The sequence below is a fragment of the Eubalaena glacialis genome, chromosome 15 (assembly GCF_028564815.1).
Source record: "Eubalaena glacialis isolate mEubGla1 chromosome 15, mEubGla1.1.hap2.+ XY, whole genome shotgun sequence".
Lineage (NCBI taxonomy): Eukaryota > Metazoa > Chordata > Mammalia > Artiodactyla > Balaenidae > Eubalaena > Eubalaena glacialis.
Window position 1 is genome coordinate 4,478,456 of NC_083730.1, and position 17,312 is coordinate 4,495,767.

General features: G+C 38.5%; 1 protein-coding gene across 2 annotated transcripts in view; it reads right to left on the minus strand.

Annotated features, from left to right (window-relative positions):
- ZNF407 (zinc finger protein 407) overlaps positions 1-17,312 on the minus strand; it is a 415,743-nt gene that overhangs the window by 180,051 nt on the left and 218,380 nt on the right. For both annotated transcript variants that reach the window (XM_061169918.1, XM_061169917.1), the window contains exon 5: positions 2,000-2,166. In XM_061169918.1, the coding sequence (XP_061025901.1) occupies positions 2,000-2,166 (167 nt within the window). The remainder of the gene's footprint in view (positions 1-1,999; positions 2,167-17,312) is intronic.

Below are 17,312 nucleotides of genomic sequence, written 5' to 3' on the forward strand. Positions count from 1 at the left end.
TACTGTGGTCCACACACGCACACACAAGATCACACACACCTATGCATCTGGTGGTGTGTGGCGGAGAAGAGATTGGTGCTATGCTACCCAGCCAGCAAAATACCTGATGAGCAAAGAGTATTCTTACTATTTCTGGACTCAAGCAGACTATGATTCCTTTCCCTCGTTTATGAACTTCTTCGCAATCTGTATCTTTCTTGTAAGATATAAACATTAACAGACAGACAAATCCTAATGAAATTTACATTTTACAGGTATATGTGCTGCATGTATATACTAAGTTTTATTCCCTTTCCTATTTTAAGATATGTATAGGCACAAAGACAAAATTATCAATTTTCCATGTGATTTGGTTCTAGATATATTAGTGACCTTGATTTTTTGATGTGCAGGATTTTTATCTAGGATGTTAAGTCTGCAATGTATTGTATGTCATATTTACCTTGGTGGCTTGATTTGTTTGTCACTCTAAATTCAATTTTCACTTGCCCTTTTTTTTTTTTTTTTTTTTCCAAGGGGGTAGGGGGAGTTAGGGTTGGATAGTGGACAACTGAGTATTTTTCAAGAAAAAAAATTTTAAGAAAAAACTAAATGTAATATACTCAATAAAAAGGGGGTTCACTTAACATGCCATATTTATATGATAGCAGAGATATAATAGGAGACTTTTCTTAACAACTTGAATTAGTTTCAAGTGTGCCATTTTGCTTTCAAATGTAGAAAGACACGGAAACCAATCCTTTATTTTCTATTAGAAAACAGCCACTGTCCCCTATCTCTCATTATGGTGCAGACTACAAGACCTAACAACAAAAATCCATATTATTGATCCAGCCAAGTCTCCACAATTATTCTTTAGAAGGAAACGCCGACGATAAATTACATCTGCACTGGCTTTTCATCTGCTGTTCGATATAAGTGATCTTTCAGGGCAGGCTGGAGACCTTAAATCGTCAACGCCCTTGTCAAGGAAGCTAAGGAGGCCTGGGTTTCCCACAAACTGCTTCAGAAGAACTTTTAACCTATAATTTCTAACAATAATACAGGATTCTTGGCAATCAGAAGAACATTTGGGAATGCTGATTAAAATTTATTTTTTCCTTGAAACAAAATACTTTCTGAGAGCTGTAAAGAGGAAGAAGACCACAAAACACCAAATAGCTCTCAGTAATCTCGCCACAGTGAGATAAGGCAAGCACTCGACTACACACTTGTAAGGAGTTTAGGGGCCCTCTGTCCTTAGATAATGAAAAGCATGTCATATACATTGAATAGAACCACAGGGCAGGTAGGAGAAATATATTCATGAAGGTCCAAACTGAGAGGTCTCAGGACCATGCCTAGCACAGATGTATTCTGTGTGCTGCTTTTACTATCAGTTGGTTTAAATTCCAAACAGTCCACTAAATGTTTTGATGTAAAATGTATGTGAATTTGTACTTTTTCAATTATCTAAAAAATTTATACTAGCTAAATTCAGTTTAGTCTCTTTGTAGTAATTTCAAAAACTCTTGGATCTGATAGTATTCTCTTAAAAGAAATATTAAATTGATTTTAAAAATTTCAAGTGGTACATAAAAACCAAGATTCAATAATGTTCAGAAACATTATGGCACTGAGTCCATATCAGTAACAAATATAAGACAAGTTCTCTATGAAAATTTAATCTCCTCAAATGATCTTCTATAATGATCACACCTAAAAAGATATGTTTAAACACATACATATATATGTACCCACACACAACATAAATCAGCTTCGAAATATGAAACTTATTTTATGTGAACACATGCCCGTGTGCACACACGCACACACACACAAATATTAAAATGTCACTTAAAAATTACGCTGAGCATCATCAAAACACGAAGAAATGATGCCTTTTAACATGTAATTACCACAATCTTAAACTCTTCAAACAGGGATTCCTTTCTACGGACTGCTGCTGAGACGACCACCCCCCACTACCACCACCACTGGGCCCAGGCGGATGGCACACCTGTGTGCGTCCTGTAGTGGTCCTTCATGGCGGAGGCCGTGAGGAAGGAGTAATGGCAGGTAGGCCAGGTACACTTGAATGGCTTCTCCCCCGTGTGGAGTTTCATGTGGTTGTTCAGGGCCCACTTCTCTGTGAAACTTCTATCACACAGGCGGCATGTAAATTTCCTGCATGGAGTGGAGAGAAAAGGATGCAAATATTACCCTCACGGGAGCACCTCGGGCCCAGACAGGTGCCGCTCCAGCCCTGCAGTGTGGCGAGTGCAGGGTGTCGCGAGGAGAACTGCGGGCCTGGTCTGTCATGTCTGTATAACCAGGCATTGATTTTTCTGTCCAGGCCTGGCACTTCAGCCATTTATTCTCTGCTTTGCGGTTGGGCCCAACGGGTTTGAAAAATTCTGTTACAGTCCAGTCACCCCTGAGGCAAATGTGAGAATAGATTTCACCTGTACAGGCCTACACCACTTATCCAGGGCACGGGCTGTCAGAGCAAAGGCTAAATGAAAAGCTGTCCGTACTAAACTACTCAGACACCCCTGCTCTCTGCCAGGCGGAGGCAGCTGGGGCCGGGCGGCACTCAGCGCCCGGCCCGCCCGCGACGGCACACACCACGCTGCTCCCTCGGAGGAGAGGCGCACTCCAGGGGCGTCTCCTTTTTAACAAGGTGTCCTTCCGGGTTACCACACGGGTACATAAAAAGTCCCCTTTGATAAGAATAAAAATAAGATTATAAATACAACTTTTCATAAAGTATGCCTTTGAGAAAAAGAAACCTCAATTATTTCCTGTATGGGATGAAAACTGAAAATAACAAATCAATGCTCACGTCAGAAAATACTTCAGCCCCACAGTTCCCAGTTAAAGATCTCTGAATACCTTTAATAATCCAGGCAATATGAACCATCAACGAAAAAACTTTAATACTTTCTCTGGTCGAGCTTCTGTCCCTTTTCACTTGCATTCAGGAAATCACCACTAAAATTTACTTTTTACTTCTAATACAATTTAGTTTAAAGCAATCCCTGTGACTAATAAAGTAGTGTCCAGCTAATTAATTCAGGATAATGAACAGTCAAATAAAAGCAAATTAAAACCCAATATTCAAAATTAAAATATTTTAATAAGCTGATAAGCACAATGCCACAAAAAAGACAGACTATGGAAGCTTGATTTGACTATCATAAGTTGGTCTACACTTTTAGCAAGTTAATACAATTTTAAAAATAAGCTTATAATATCTGCGTTTTAAATTATGATATAAATAAGGAGATATAAAGAGTATACTCTTTACATAAACGCTTTTAACTAAAATTTTACAAATTTTCTTAGTCCCATAAGGGTAGGGAAAAAAAAATCCAAACTCCAATTAATTAATTTTCTCATTTTGAGGCAAATGTGGATTACTTTAACAAATTAATCATTCAGGTTTCACAAATTCTTAAGAATCGAATTATGAAATTACCTTCTATAAAAATCTCTCTTCATTTGTTATATGTAGTAATATTTTCATAACATTATATTTTAAATGCAAAAGTAAAAACTGCTAAATATTTAAGAAATGCCATATAAAATATCTTAAGTGCTTCATTAATATTAAAATTGCCAATTAATATATTTATAGAATGTATGAGTAGAGAAACTATATTTACACCACTCAACACAGACCGACTATGAAATTACTGTAGCACTTGATCATTGCTTACTGGTACTAGAGAATGACAAACATAACTAAATACTTCCAAATGCACTGTAAAAAAATATCATGTCCGTATATCTCTTTGACGGGTCTTCATGCATTTAACATTTCAAAACCATGACAGGGATCTTATTTCCAAGATAAATTCCCCTGTCTACTTATTTCTTCATGTATTTATTGTGGACCTAACCTTCTCCTAAAAGAAATAAATAAGGAGGTTAAGTAGATGCTATCTTTTAACAAATAGTTACTCCGGACTGTATTACAACTTTATGAATGACAAAATAAATCCCTCATTTTTAAATCTACCACGATGTACATTTAACAAAATTACATCTATGAAACCTCAATATATGTGCTCTATTATTCATACATAATGAAAATGTTAAACTAGAGCTTAGAGCCTGTCATGAAATGACAAAAGCCAGATAACAAAGAACTAAGGCCACCGCTTGACTTTCAGAAAACCTCACGTGTTTTACAATTTGCTTTATGAAAATAAGTGCATGCACTGGTACTTTGAAAAGAACCTGAAATGTTACCAATGTAAAGTGTCCTTATAAAGACTAAGACCTACTACTCATCAGTGGGGGGTTTCCCGGAACTGCACAATTCTGAGCCTCAAACACTGTAAACTATCTGCCACCATGCAACGAGTAAGGACGACGTCCATCCAAGGGATCCGCTCTCCTGGGGGCCTTCAGGAAGCCCACCTGGATGTGTCACTAGGACAGAGCCTAAGTGAAAATGTGCAGTTCTGCTCTGCCACGAGAACCCAAGAAGGAAAGGTATCACTGTGTATTCTTCATGTACTTCAGAAAGACCTGAACACTCACTATACCACAAACACTGTTTGAGACGGTAGAAACAAAGAGGGAAAAGAGTCAGATTTGGCTCTCAAGAAAATCACAGGCTCCTACGTGAGGAAAATCCTTCACAAAGATAACCTCAATGCCAGGAAAAAACGTAAAAGGCCATCATAAATTTAAAAGAAGAAGCAATTAATGGGACAGGGCGGATTAAAGAAGGTTTCCCAGAGATGGCATTTAATTTAGATGTTGGAAAACAGGTGGAAATGCAGAGCCAGCAGGGAGGACGGGTAAGGGGCAGTGCGGGGAGAGGCACAGAGATGGGAGCTCCAGGCCCCGACAGGCTGTGTCAACTGTGGCTCTATCGGCCGCTGCCCCTCAACTGGGGATGGCCATCCAGTTTCCCATGTATCAGTGAAGCCCCGGGACCTACATTAGACTGGGTTAAATGATATAAATGCTTTTCTATCCCCACATGGTGGTCTTCCATCAGAAACTTCTTGTTTAACTGAATTGACAATATATTAAAAAGAGATCTATTTGGCATAAAATTCGCTAGTCATCTCTCCTTTTGTGCAGGGAGTTACAAAGTCAGTCAGTTGAAGGATGTACAATGAGTGACAATCACGTAAAAGTACAACCTAAAAGGGCAAACAAGATAAGCACACAACAGTATGATGGTGTTTGGTTCACCGTATATCCTACGGCCCATAAAAGTGCCTGGTACCCAGAGCTGTTCCATAAATAACTTTGGACCAATGGGATGAAGGGAACTGGTGGTGAAGAGTCTCGTTCCTTACGTAATTTCACCAGACTCAGAGTCGGAATGTGAGATCTGTACACAACAGCAACAGGGGTCATTCAGGCCGCCCAGGGCCCGCGATCCTCATGCTGTTTGGTCTTTTCTCCTTCCTCAGCATTTGTGTTTATTTTATAAATGTCAGTATTTCAAACATACAGAAAATGACAGAGATGCATATCTACCACCAAGGCTTATGTACCCAGATGATAATATCCATGTTTGCCATATTTGTTTCATATCCTTTCTCTGGTATTCTAAATGTTTTAAATTAATTTTTTAAATTTAAATATTTATGAACTGAATTAAAAAGAAAAATGGTATGGGAGGCCATAGCACAGGGACAGCAAAGGTGCTAAGGAGAAGGCCACGTCTGGGGGAGAGCAGGTGGAGGTCCACATCATTTCCGCTCTGATGTAATCGAGCTACTTTATAACGTCTGATAAAAAGTTCAAAATGCCAAATAGTGCTATGGACTTGTAATGAAAAAGGGCAGTTTGTCACCTCCCCTTTCCTCAGTCTGCACTAGATGCTTCTACTGGATATAAAGTGATCTTAGAAGGTTTCAAAAGAAAAAAAAAAAATCAGAAGCAAAATAAATTAAAATGGTACCAGACTTCTCAACAGCAAAGCAGGAATTAGAAGACAATGTAGCAATGGTTTGACCATTTTGTGGGCAATGATCTTAAGCACAGAATGTTCTGCGTCGTCGCACCTTTGAGTGGTTCCTACCAAAAGGTGTTGTCATTACAAAGTTCCTGGCTTCCAGGGATTATTATTATCCAGTTTTTTGCTAAAACTTTTGGAATAAAACCCATTTTCGTGTGGGTAACTGTCATATAAAAGTCAGTTAAGAGTTCATCTTTGAACGTAAATTCCTAAGTATTCCTAAATTAAATAAGGGCTCCTGGATTAAATTCTAAGCATTTTTCTAGTACTCTCAATATATTTACAGTACGTTTATTTACTGTTACATGTGCTGTTTTATCCCCAGGACCACCACTCCAACACACACACACACACGCACACGCACATACACACACGCGGAATGGCTCCGAGCCTGTGTTCTCTGTGTTAAAACCGGTGGAAGATCTTCTTCTCTGAAATCACTCATGACATGACTTGTAAAACAGAGTCGTGACTGAAACCCACATTTCTAGACTTAAAATTTTGAAGAGATGATACTAAATATCCTCATTGTTATACATATAACAAAAACTTAAAAATTTCATGGAGGTTTCGCAAGGCATTATGTTATACAAAGTTAAACTAAAGAATTAGTAGGGAGCTGAATTATTTTTATATGATCAATGGTACTATCTTAATAGATACTTCTGCCTTAGACTGTGTTAGAGCAATTATCTGTTTATGAATGCCTAAAGGGCAGATAAGTTTTGTCAAAATATATAACACTTCTATTTTGAGTTGCGCCCCTAACTTTATCTTTCCATATTACTGCACAAGGTAAGTATCCTAACAAGAGAGTCTATACTCATCTTCTTCAAATTATACTTTTAAAAGTTATTTAAAAATTTTAAACCTTATTAGGTGGGTTATTCAGTCAATTTATTGGCAAATTAATAAAAAATCTGCACATATCCCACTTACATATGAAGATAGAAGTATTCTGATACTTTGATGCTTTATTACTTTATGATTTTTGAAATACAGTAAGAATTGTCACTAGTATATTTTTATGTTCTTTTCTAATCTCTCCAATTCAGAATAATTTGGAATACAGTTTCTTTAGTGATGCATTTTAGAGCTGTAGATATCCTTTGCCTTTCTCCCGGAAAGCCCAGTCTGGGTTAACATGATTGAGAAACTCAGGCTCAAGTACAGACATGTTTAAAAAAAAAAAAAAAAGTATCCCCATTAAGATGTAAACAATCTTAAATATCCATCAGCTGGGGAGTAGAAAAATAATGAGTTTAATCATAAAATGGAATATCATAATGAAGTTAAAATGAATCAATGAGCTACATTTATCAGCATGGGTTAAACAATCTCAAAAATGTAACTGCATTGAAACAAAGCAAGTTAAGCATAGAAATATTAAATATAAACATATGAGGTCCACATGCAAAAACATGCATGACATCGTAATTTGTGAATACTGCTTGTTTCTGAGAAGAGGGGTAAGGCATGCATATGGGGCTAGAGAGCTAACTACAGTTGTACATTTTTGTTGTTTTTAAAAGGAATACAAAGCAAACAAGGTCATATGTTAACATCTTAAAAAGTGCTTTCATTGTTTTTGAAAAATTTCACAATTCAAAGTGAATATTTTAATTAAGTAATCCAAAATTTCTTTTCTACATATCACATCAAGTTAATAAATCATACAAATTCATATCTGCAAAAAAAACAGCAATGAGCAAGATCTGCTACAAATGAAATGAGCTAAACTTTATTAAAACATTAAATAATCATGCAGTTATTATCTTTCAAAACTCTGAAACAAAGGTGCTGACTGATTCAAAATGACTACTTTAACAGTAAACTGATGTTGCAAAACCTTAACTGACAGGTATTGCTGGTCTTTACAAATAAACACAGAACTGAAAACAATACAAGGCTTGTATGATTCCTAGCAAAACAGTCCAATATACTAATGAATCTGTTTCAACAATTTCTAAGTTACCCAGATACTACCAATATGCAGGCTGTTTCTTTGGGATAACAGCCTCCTTTTAAAATTATTATAATTTAATAATTACATAATAATACACTAAGAGATGAAACGAAAATAGAATATGATGGGGTCTTTGCCCAGTAGGGCTACCTTACAAATTTCTGCTGAGCTGCAAATAAAACTGAAAAACAATCACTTTCTTGAACAAAGAAGCACATAAAAGGCAAATAAAGACAACCACTAAAGAGCAACTTCAATCTCAGTTAATTCACGTGAGTCTTATGCTGAAAAAGTAGCCAAAGGATAACAAAGCAAAATGAAGTTCAAGGAATTCTGCCATGGTAACAAATCCAATACCTATACGCATCTGAAGTGTGAGATGCCTATACTGTTTCTGGCCTAGGAAACATCTGAGGAAAAACATACAATACTGTTTTTAGACTTAAACTACTTATTCATGTAAAACAGGCACTAAATCCACATTAATTACCCCAATATTACTCCAAAGTAATCCTGTTCATCTTAGTTTTATGAGGTTTCAAGTACTATATATATATATATGTTTAAATAAAATATGCAACTTTAAACTGCATGGAAAGTAAGAATCTCTGTTTTCTCTAAATTGAAAATTGAAAAGGTACACTGACAGGTGAGTAATAACAAGGAATACACTCGGGGTTCCTCTGGCCACCTCCTTCCAAATACTTGTGTGTGCATACTAGATCCAAAAAAAACCTGACTCAATGAATGAAGTTATATCCTGAAACCAAAAATATATAACACTAATATCCAGATTATTTAAATCAGGCTGGACTCTTGAGAGTGACCTGTTCCTGATTATATATAAAACATGAGCATGATTTATATCAAGAAGCCACAAAGACCTAAGATTAGAAAGGTTTCATTTATTGAATTCAACTCTCCAGAATCAAGTGTGGCTTACAGATGAAAAGTTGGAAACCTCCTGTGAGGGCTTTTATACAGCACGCAAGGGAGCCTGCTACTTAAGCCAAGAGTCTTGAGTGCATTTTTTGCCCTGAACAGGTGATAATTAGCCTAATTAACAGGCTAGATCCTTGTTAACTAGTTGGAAAAGAAATTTAACCTCATTCTTGCTGAAGCCATCATTTTAAAACCTCTTAAGGTATTATTCAGATTCCAGAGGCTGTGAAATATGTTTTCTGGCCCTTTCAGTTCTTTCCAAAGGTTGCAAAGCTTTGTGTCAAAGTTACTTCTGGGAGGAGCATTGGCAGAATATTAATCCCTGGTTGCCTTAGTCTACTAAGAACCAAAAGAATGACTCATTCCAAAGAAAAACATTCAAGGATTACAAGGGCCATGCCCTCAAGATTGAATTCATCCTTCAAAATCTCATTCCCATGAAATTTTTCTTTGTCAAAGAGACCATAAACTCTGGCCTACCCCAAACCATCCTATCAAATTTGACTGGAACTGTGCCCGTTCCACTGCATGTGCTGTATCCAAAACTCCTCAGCACAACAGGGGTTAGGAAAGGCTCTGTGTAAAAGACAGTAAATATTTTCTACTCGGTGGGCCCTCAGGTCTTCGATGCAACTTCTCAACTCCGCCTTGGTAGCACAGAAGTAGCCGTGGACAGTACATAAACAAGTAAGCGTGGCTGTGTTCCAATAAAACTTTATTTACGAAAACAGGCAGTGGGCCTGATCTGGCCTGCAGACGGTAGTCGGCCAATCCCTGGCTTAGGTGAGGTCGCATCCCCCCACCTGCACCCCCCAAAAGCACCCTGATCTGTACAGGGTAAAAGAATCTGAATCAAGCACTGCTGGCAAACAAAGGTCCACTAAGCCCCTTCGCAGGGTTTGAGAAGTTGGTTCAGTCCTGAAATAGTTCATGTTTCCTGCAGGGCTTTCAAACGCCAACATGAGAAGAACAGGTGGAAGGAATTATACTGCATATGAGACCCATTCAGTGCAGGCTGCCCCGTCCTTTTCAAACTACCCCCTTTCAAGTGTGTCACAGAGCTGGAGGGCTTGCAAAGTTGAAATAATTTTAACTAACCATAGAAGTCAAGTCCTGGAGAACAAGACGTATATTAAATTGCCACAATCCTCTAGCCTGGACTAAATGAAATTTTATCGCTTCAGGTTAGGTAAGAAAACACTGGATTTACGCAAGGAAGGTTAAAACAGCAGTTACAAATAAAGGACTAATGTTACTGTTTAAAGACCATATAAAGAGAATTTCTTTTAAATCATTGCTCTTACTGATATAAATAATTTGAGCTAAAATGACAAAATGCATTTCAAACCCCATTTACACATTCATCCCAAATGTCTTGACTGATGTTCAGTCTTTGACATTTATAACACAAGCCTAACAATCTTCAAATTATAATAGCTCAGATACTTCTATATCAATTGATCAATTTTTTAAAAAGTATGTATTGGAATCTACTGTGTGTCTAGCAATGATTCATGCATGTACAGACCTATAAGTGAAGGAAAGATACATACGCCTCCCCAAAAGGAGCCTGCGCCTCAATGGCAGACACTAATGTCAGTGAGATAATTAGAACAAAAGCTCACCACATTTTGTTGGACTTTTTAAAAAAGCTTTTTGAAAAGATGTTTAGAAAAAGCATCGGTGAATATAGAGTGAAGCAGCTGGAAAGGCTTCATGGATGAGGTGGGGCTTCAGGTGAGTCGGAAAGGACAGAGCAGACTCCAGTAACAAGGGCGGCAGGCAGTGACAAGCCTGGAGCAGGGCCAGGCAGAGGTGGGGAAGGTGGTGTGTGTGTGAGCCCTGAGCTGATCATGGTAGGGGAGGGAGTGGGCAGCAGGCTGCACAGAGGGGGAAATAAAGTTGCATCCTTTAAGCTGAGTCAGACTGAAATGGCCCTGATAAAAAGACAGAGAAATCTGACTTTGATATGACAAAAGGAACCACCAATCTATTTTTCGTTTTTCTTTTCCCCCTCTCCGATCTCCCTTCCATTGTTTGTTTTTCACAATTATTTGACTATAATTTTCTAAGGAGCTAAATGTGGCTTTATCCTTCACAAGTGCCCATGATCAAAAAGATACAGTATACTTGTATACAAGCCACAAATATGTACATGTCTGGGAAAAAACCTACCATAACAATGTGCACATCTGAGATTCACAACAAACTCATTTATACACTGGGACAAATAACACGTAATCTTACAAACAGCATGTCAGCACTAACAAAGACTGCTATGTGTCAAGCTATATACCTACGGATGCTATAAAAATGTTATTTCAGAGCTCAGAACCTCACAGACTGTACCAGTTGCACGTCAATGGAAAAAGGTTTTACTAAGTTTTCTGATGCTACCCTTGCCATTTCCAGTATTAACTGTATTAGAATGAATTGGTTGGTAAATATGAATAAGATAGATTTTACCAATAAGAACAAAAAACAGGCTTATAGAAAGAAGCACGAATTTAAAAATCAACTACAAAATCCCCTAAAGTTATTTTCTTTTAATTTTTAATATGTTAACATTAAACACAACTGATATATTAATGGAAGCTGAGTACAAACAAAAACGTCTGTCCCAATTCAGACAATCTGTCACAGTCCCACTCATCAAGAAACTACGATTTGTAAGGATTTTATAAAAGTCATAAGGTCTTCACACCATGGTGTTATATTATTATGCCAAAAAATGTGTCATTCACATTACTATATGAAACTTTACTAGGACAAATATACATTGTAAAGAACATCAGGCATCTGTATAGAATGGATGATTCCAATCCCCTTTTGCTAATAAAGCTGACACTTTCATATGAATAAAACTGCTCAGTTCCTGGCATGCCATTGACTAAGAAATAATATTTGGGGTCACATATTCATGCTGCTGGGGAAAGAGAAGTTAATAAGTGTCTGGCCTTGGGCAGCCTCTCTGAGACTCAGTAGGACCATGTAATTTTTATTCCTGGTGTGTATTCACGTCAATATTTCTAAAAATACTGAGCACAAGACATCATTTTACATTACAGTGTAGATCACTGGTGTTCTATGAATAGTAAATCATGAGAATTATCTATTAGTTCACAACTGTTTAAAACAGCAATAATAAGAAAGTCATAGTTTCCTACTTGGATTCCTTACGGCAATCCTTGTCAGCTCCAGCTCTCCAATGAAGAACTATCAGAGTATTTTAAAAAGAGCAGTAGTTTTCTTAACAAAATTAATAAGCCGAAGACAACAAGGCTGATCATAAGCAGTGCTTGGGTTATACCCCTAATGTAGGAGATTTAAATCTGTTAATACTACAGCACTGTTAGAACCAGCAACTGACACCAGCGTACATAATTCTCTAAATATTAACATTAGTTAAGGGGCAGTGGACCACCACTATTTATCCAAAATGCGACTTCATACAGGACTCAAGTACACAGTAGGTTAAATGGCAATGAACAAAATAGTATTTCTCTCTACCAAACAATTTAAACTCACCTTCAATATATGTATAAAAAATTATATTTTTTTCCTAAAAAATATTCTTGTACAATAATACTGGAACATGTTCCACAGACCCGTGCATCTTACATACTAGCAAATATGGGATGTTTACACTCTATCCTGTAGGTCCTTATGTAGCTACTTTGGAAACAGAATTTCTAGACATTTGAATAGACTTGCCAGATTTAGAAAGGGCTGTCCACCCTGATGGTGACTGCGTGATTTGCTGAAGCAGGAAAGGCAGCCTTTCCAAACTTAGGTATTTCATTGTCCTGGCCTTTGTCATCATCTCGGCCTTCCAGCATGTCAGGATGATCTAGGGAACCATTTGAGCTCAAGGTAAGATTAGCTAGAAGGGTTGAGATGTATTGCCCAGTAATCTCAGAGTTCAATACGAAATTGACCCTTTCTGAGACCTTAGTCCGAAGAGCAGCAGTTACAGTACACTTCTAGAGTAAATGTCTTGGAGCATTTGTGCACTGGAGCATCACCAAGACATGATGTGAGTTCAGAAGATGAATTCAGCGTAAATACTGTAGAGCCTGATATGGATCATCACCTGCTTTATTTACATCACAATATTCTGACATTCATGTATGTAGAAAGATCATGTTGTAAGGGATGTGATCTGTTCTTTTCTAAATCGTAAGTTCAAGGGAAAGTGCTAAAATTGGATTAACATAAAAAACAAGTTTTTAAAGAGTTTTAAAGTTATTGTGATTCAACTGAGAGTAAGTAGTTAAATACTAAGTAAGTAGTTAAATACTAGTAGTCTCTCCACCATTTCTCACACATGTCCACCATGCAATGGGTGTGAAGTAGACTGCAATGAAACAGGAGTAAAACTATAGAAAGTGCATACATATATGAGGTACATTTGGGTGGAAACAACCTCCTAAATGCAGGGCAAAGCAATTAATTTAGCTTCCTTTCAATACAAAAGAGTATTATTTACTTAAAAAGTTGGATGTGTACAGCTATGGAATTCTTTTCTGCAAAATAGATTTGTGGATTTCATCTGCTTCTCATGTATTCTAAGTTATTTTGAAAAGATAAATTCAGATAGGCATCTATAAACACTGCATATAGATCATTTATACTAATTTTTCAAATCTTCAACACCTCAAACAAAAGACTATGTGGAATAACATTATAATTTATTATGTACCTTCCAGCATTCAAAATATTAAACTAAGTTTCTTTCCAATATAATTAAGTGCATAAGCAAAAACAACTGGAAGGGGGCTTCCCTGGTGGCGCAGTGGTTGAGAGTCTGCCTGCCAATGCAGGGGACACGGGTTCAAGCCCTGGTCTGGGAGGCTCCCACATGCTGCGGAGCAAGTAAGCCCGTGAGCCACAGCTACTGAGCCTGCGCGTCTGGAGCCCGTGTTCCGCAACGGGAGAGGCCCGCGCACCGCGATGAAGAGTGGCCCCCGCTCGCCCCAGCTGGAGAAAGCCCTCGCACAGAAACGAAGACCCAACACAGCCAAAAATAAATAAATAAACAAATTAAAAAGAAAAACAAACAAAAACAACTGGAAGGATGTAGGTGATAAAATATATTTATACTTGGAGCAACTACAGTGTTAGGGAAGCTAAAATACAGAATTAACTGAAGCTATCAAAATAACATTAACAACAAAAAAAGACTTTTCAATTATGGGCTGGGAAGGAATAAGAATGAAAGTCGAAAAGGTTGCTAGTTTAGACTTTATGATACAAAGAAAACAAAACTGCTCAACTCTTTGTATCACTACTATATTTTTTATTAAAGATTCTTCAGACTGAAATACATGGAAATGAATTAAAGTCCAAGAATTATTTCACGTAAGGCAGTAACAAGGAGGCTTTTGGCCAAGTGAGAGCCGCGGTGAAGGTGCCGTGAGGGTCAGATCTCCCCGGGCATCAGGCGGGGCCAGCAGAGTCCAGGGGACACAGTATTTGAGCAAAGGCACCTAGAAAGGGTGCAGCGAGAGGAGCCAAGTGTGCCCAGCAGGCAGGGACTGCAGACAGCCTGTTCTCCTGTAACTCAGCCACATCCCCCCCAACTGCGTCCTGCCAAGCCTGGCACACAGGTGTCTTCAATCAATGTCAGATGCAGCCCAAGAGCAAGACCTGACCTACCCAGGCCAGCAGCCGATCGCGAACGCTCCCTTGACCTGAGAACATGAGAGTCTCGTGATCTTCAGCAGCCCCCTCTCCTGGTTCCTCCTTGCCTTCTGCAGCCTGGATGAGCCACCCGCACTCCTTTGGTGGCCTGTACTCTGATGACATCCACGTTTATATCTGAGGTCTAGTTGGTATTTAGCTGCCCACACGACGTCTCCACTGGGATAGCCGGCAGGCTTCTCGAATGTCCCACGTCTAAACCTGGCTCCCGATCTCCCCCAACAGAACCTGCTCTTGACGGTGGTTTTGCCCGTTTAGTTAATGACGTGACTTCATTTTCCCCCTTTCCCTTCACTGTTCATGCCCAAACCTTGGTGTGATCCGTTACTCTCTACCTCATCCAATCCACTGGTAAATCCTGTGGGCTGGACTTTTCAGATATATTCAGAGTCTGGACACTTCTATCTACCTCTGTTGCTAACAATGGGGTCCAACTCACCGTGCTCTCATGTCAGGATCATCAGGAGAATGTCCAACAGAGCTCCCAGCCTCCGCCATCACCACCCCCTCCCTTCCTGCCGTTCAGTCTATTCCCTGCATACTGCAAACAGCGATTCTGCTACAGCATAAGTCAGACCGTGCCAGGCCTCTGTTAAATACCCTCCAATCTCACACAGAAGGAAAAAACCAAAGTCCTTGCAGAGTCCTCCAGAGCCTGACATGGCCTGAGCTGCCATCACGTCCTCCTTCCCACGCTGTGCACACCCCAGGCACAGCGGCCTCTTGGCAGCCCTGGGCCACGCCCCACACAATCGTCTTCAGGACACTTGAGCACTCTTCCCTCTGCCTGAAAGACTCAAGGGGCCCCTCTCCTACCCGCAATCAGGTCTAGATCACTTGTCACCTTCTCTCTGACAGAGGCTCCCCTTGCCACCTATGGAGAGCTGAAATACCCCACCCAGCACTCCTGGCTCTTCCCTCTTTTCCCTTGCTATATTATCACTATTTTAATACTGGCATATATTGGACTTTCAGTTTTGTTTGTTGAATTTCTCCCCACACTGGTATGTAAGCTCGTGACAGCGGAACGTTTGCCTGCTTTATTTTCTGCTATATCCCCAGGGTCCAGTACAGGGTTTAGCACATAGTAGGTACCCAGTAAATAACTGCTCAAATGATGAATTAATTAAATATTGTAAAGGGACAAAATTTACAGAATTAAGTTTATTTTAATATGCAACATATCAAAAATACACACACACCACACATATACATATGCATGAATAGACAAATAGAAACAGTAGGGACAGATTCACTGTGAATAGCAGTAACCTTGGGTGAGAACTAAGATTTGGCTGAGGAAGCCTGGAGGAAGAGGAAGGGCATCAATTTGGGAAAAGGGAACTTTTACTTAGCACTTTATATACTACTGTATTAAAAACATTTACCAACACACATTCCATTTTTAAAATATATATATGTCAGCAAACAGAGTTTTAAAAGCATAATTCAAAACAAACAGGTTTAGCCAAAATAAATTTTTAAGTAAAATTTAAAAGAATCACTAATTTTATCGACCACTGGCTTGTCTACGCCATACTAACATACAATGTTATTGATACATAGCTGAAACAATCAGAGTACTACAGAGAGAAACAAGAGTTGAGCTATTTATTGAGGCAGTGTAAAATCAGATCTCTAAAAAGAAAGACATTTTTTTCTTCTCAATTTTTAAAGTCAAAAACCTCACTCTATTTGTATTCAGATAGTTCAGACATCAGTGTTCAATAATTTTATAAGCCTACACTGTGAATACCATACAGCTGACAGCTAATCATAGATGCTGTTCACTGTAATTGAAGGATCTTCTGTTTGCCATGAGTAACCACACAGTCACAGTTCTGGAAGAGATGGTTCTAGGTATTCAATAATAAAAAGATATTATCACATTTTTGAGACAGTCAGAGCAGCTCTCACTAAAGACCTACCCTTATTCTACATTTCGTTTAATTCTCTGTTACACAAGAGTCCTGATCTTATTGTGGCTTATGTGCCACTCACAAGTTGACTCCACACCACCTCACGCATATTGACTTTTGAACTGTTTACTACTTTCATTTACGTACATTCCCTAAAAGACCCAAAACAATTCAGGGACATTAGATTTTCAACTTCTTGATATCTTTCACAGTAGTAAGGGCAGGAAAGTGATGTATTAAGAAACATTTATAACATTTAATAATCATATATAACTAAAATTTATTGAAGGCTCAAAATATGGCAAGAAGTATTCTGATAAATGACTTTCCCAATGACATGTTTAAAACTGCAAACAAAGCTGCTTGAAGGAGGCCATGCCACAGAAGTGAAACAGCCGCCTTGACGCCAACTTAGCTGAGACATCAGTGCCTTGGTTGTTCTTTTAGCCTGAATTTCTACACATGTCACATGCAACGGAGTTCAAATAAAATACTTCCAAACTATGTCCCAACAATAAAACCCTACAAGTCTAATTTCAATTAAATTTCCACTTAGTCTGGTCCTAAGGATGTGTTCCCAAAGACCCAAATCCATGAAGCGATGCCACCAAAGGCTGTCCTCTCCAGTATAGGAAAGAAGGGTTCTGAGGCCAAGAGTCAATCAAATGTATCTGTCTGGGATCAACCAACCATCATTGTTGATGAGAGATTCTATCTCCTGAAAGGCCCTGTCTTTCTATTTGTGGGGTCTATGTGCAGTCCAAATGCTAGTTAATTCTCCACTGGAATAAAAAGGCTGACTTGCAGGAGA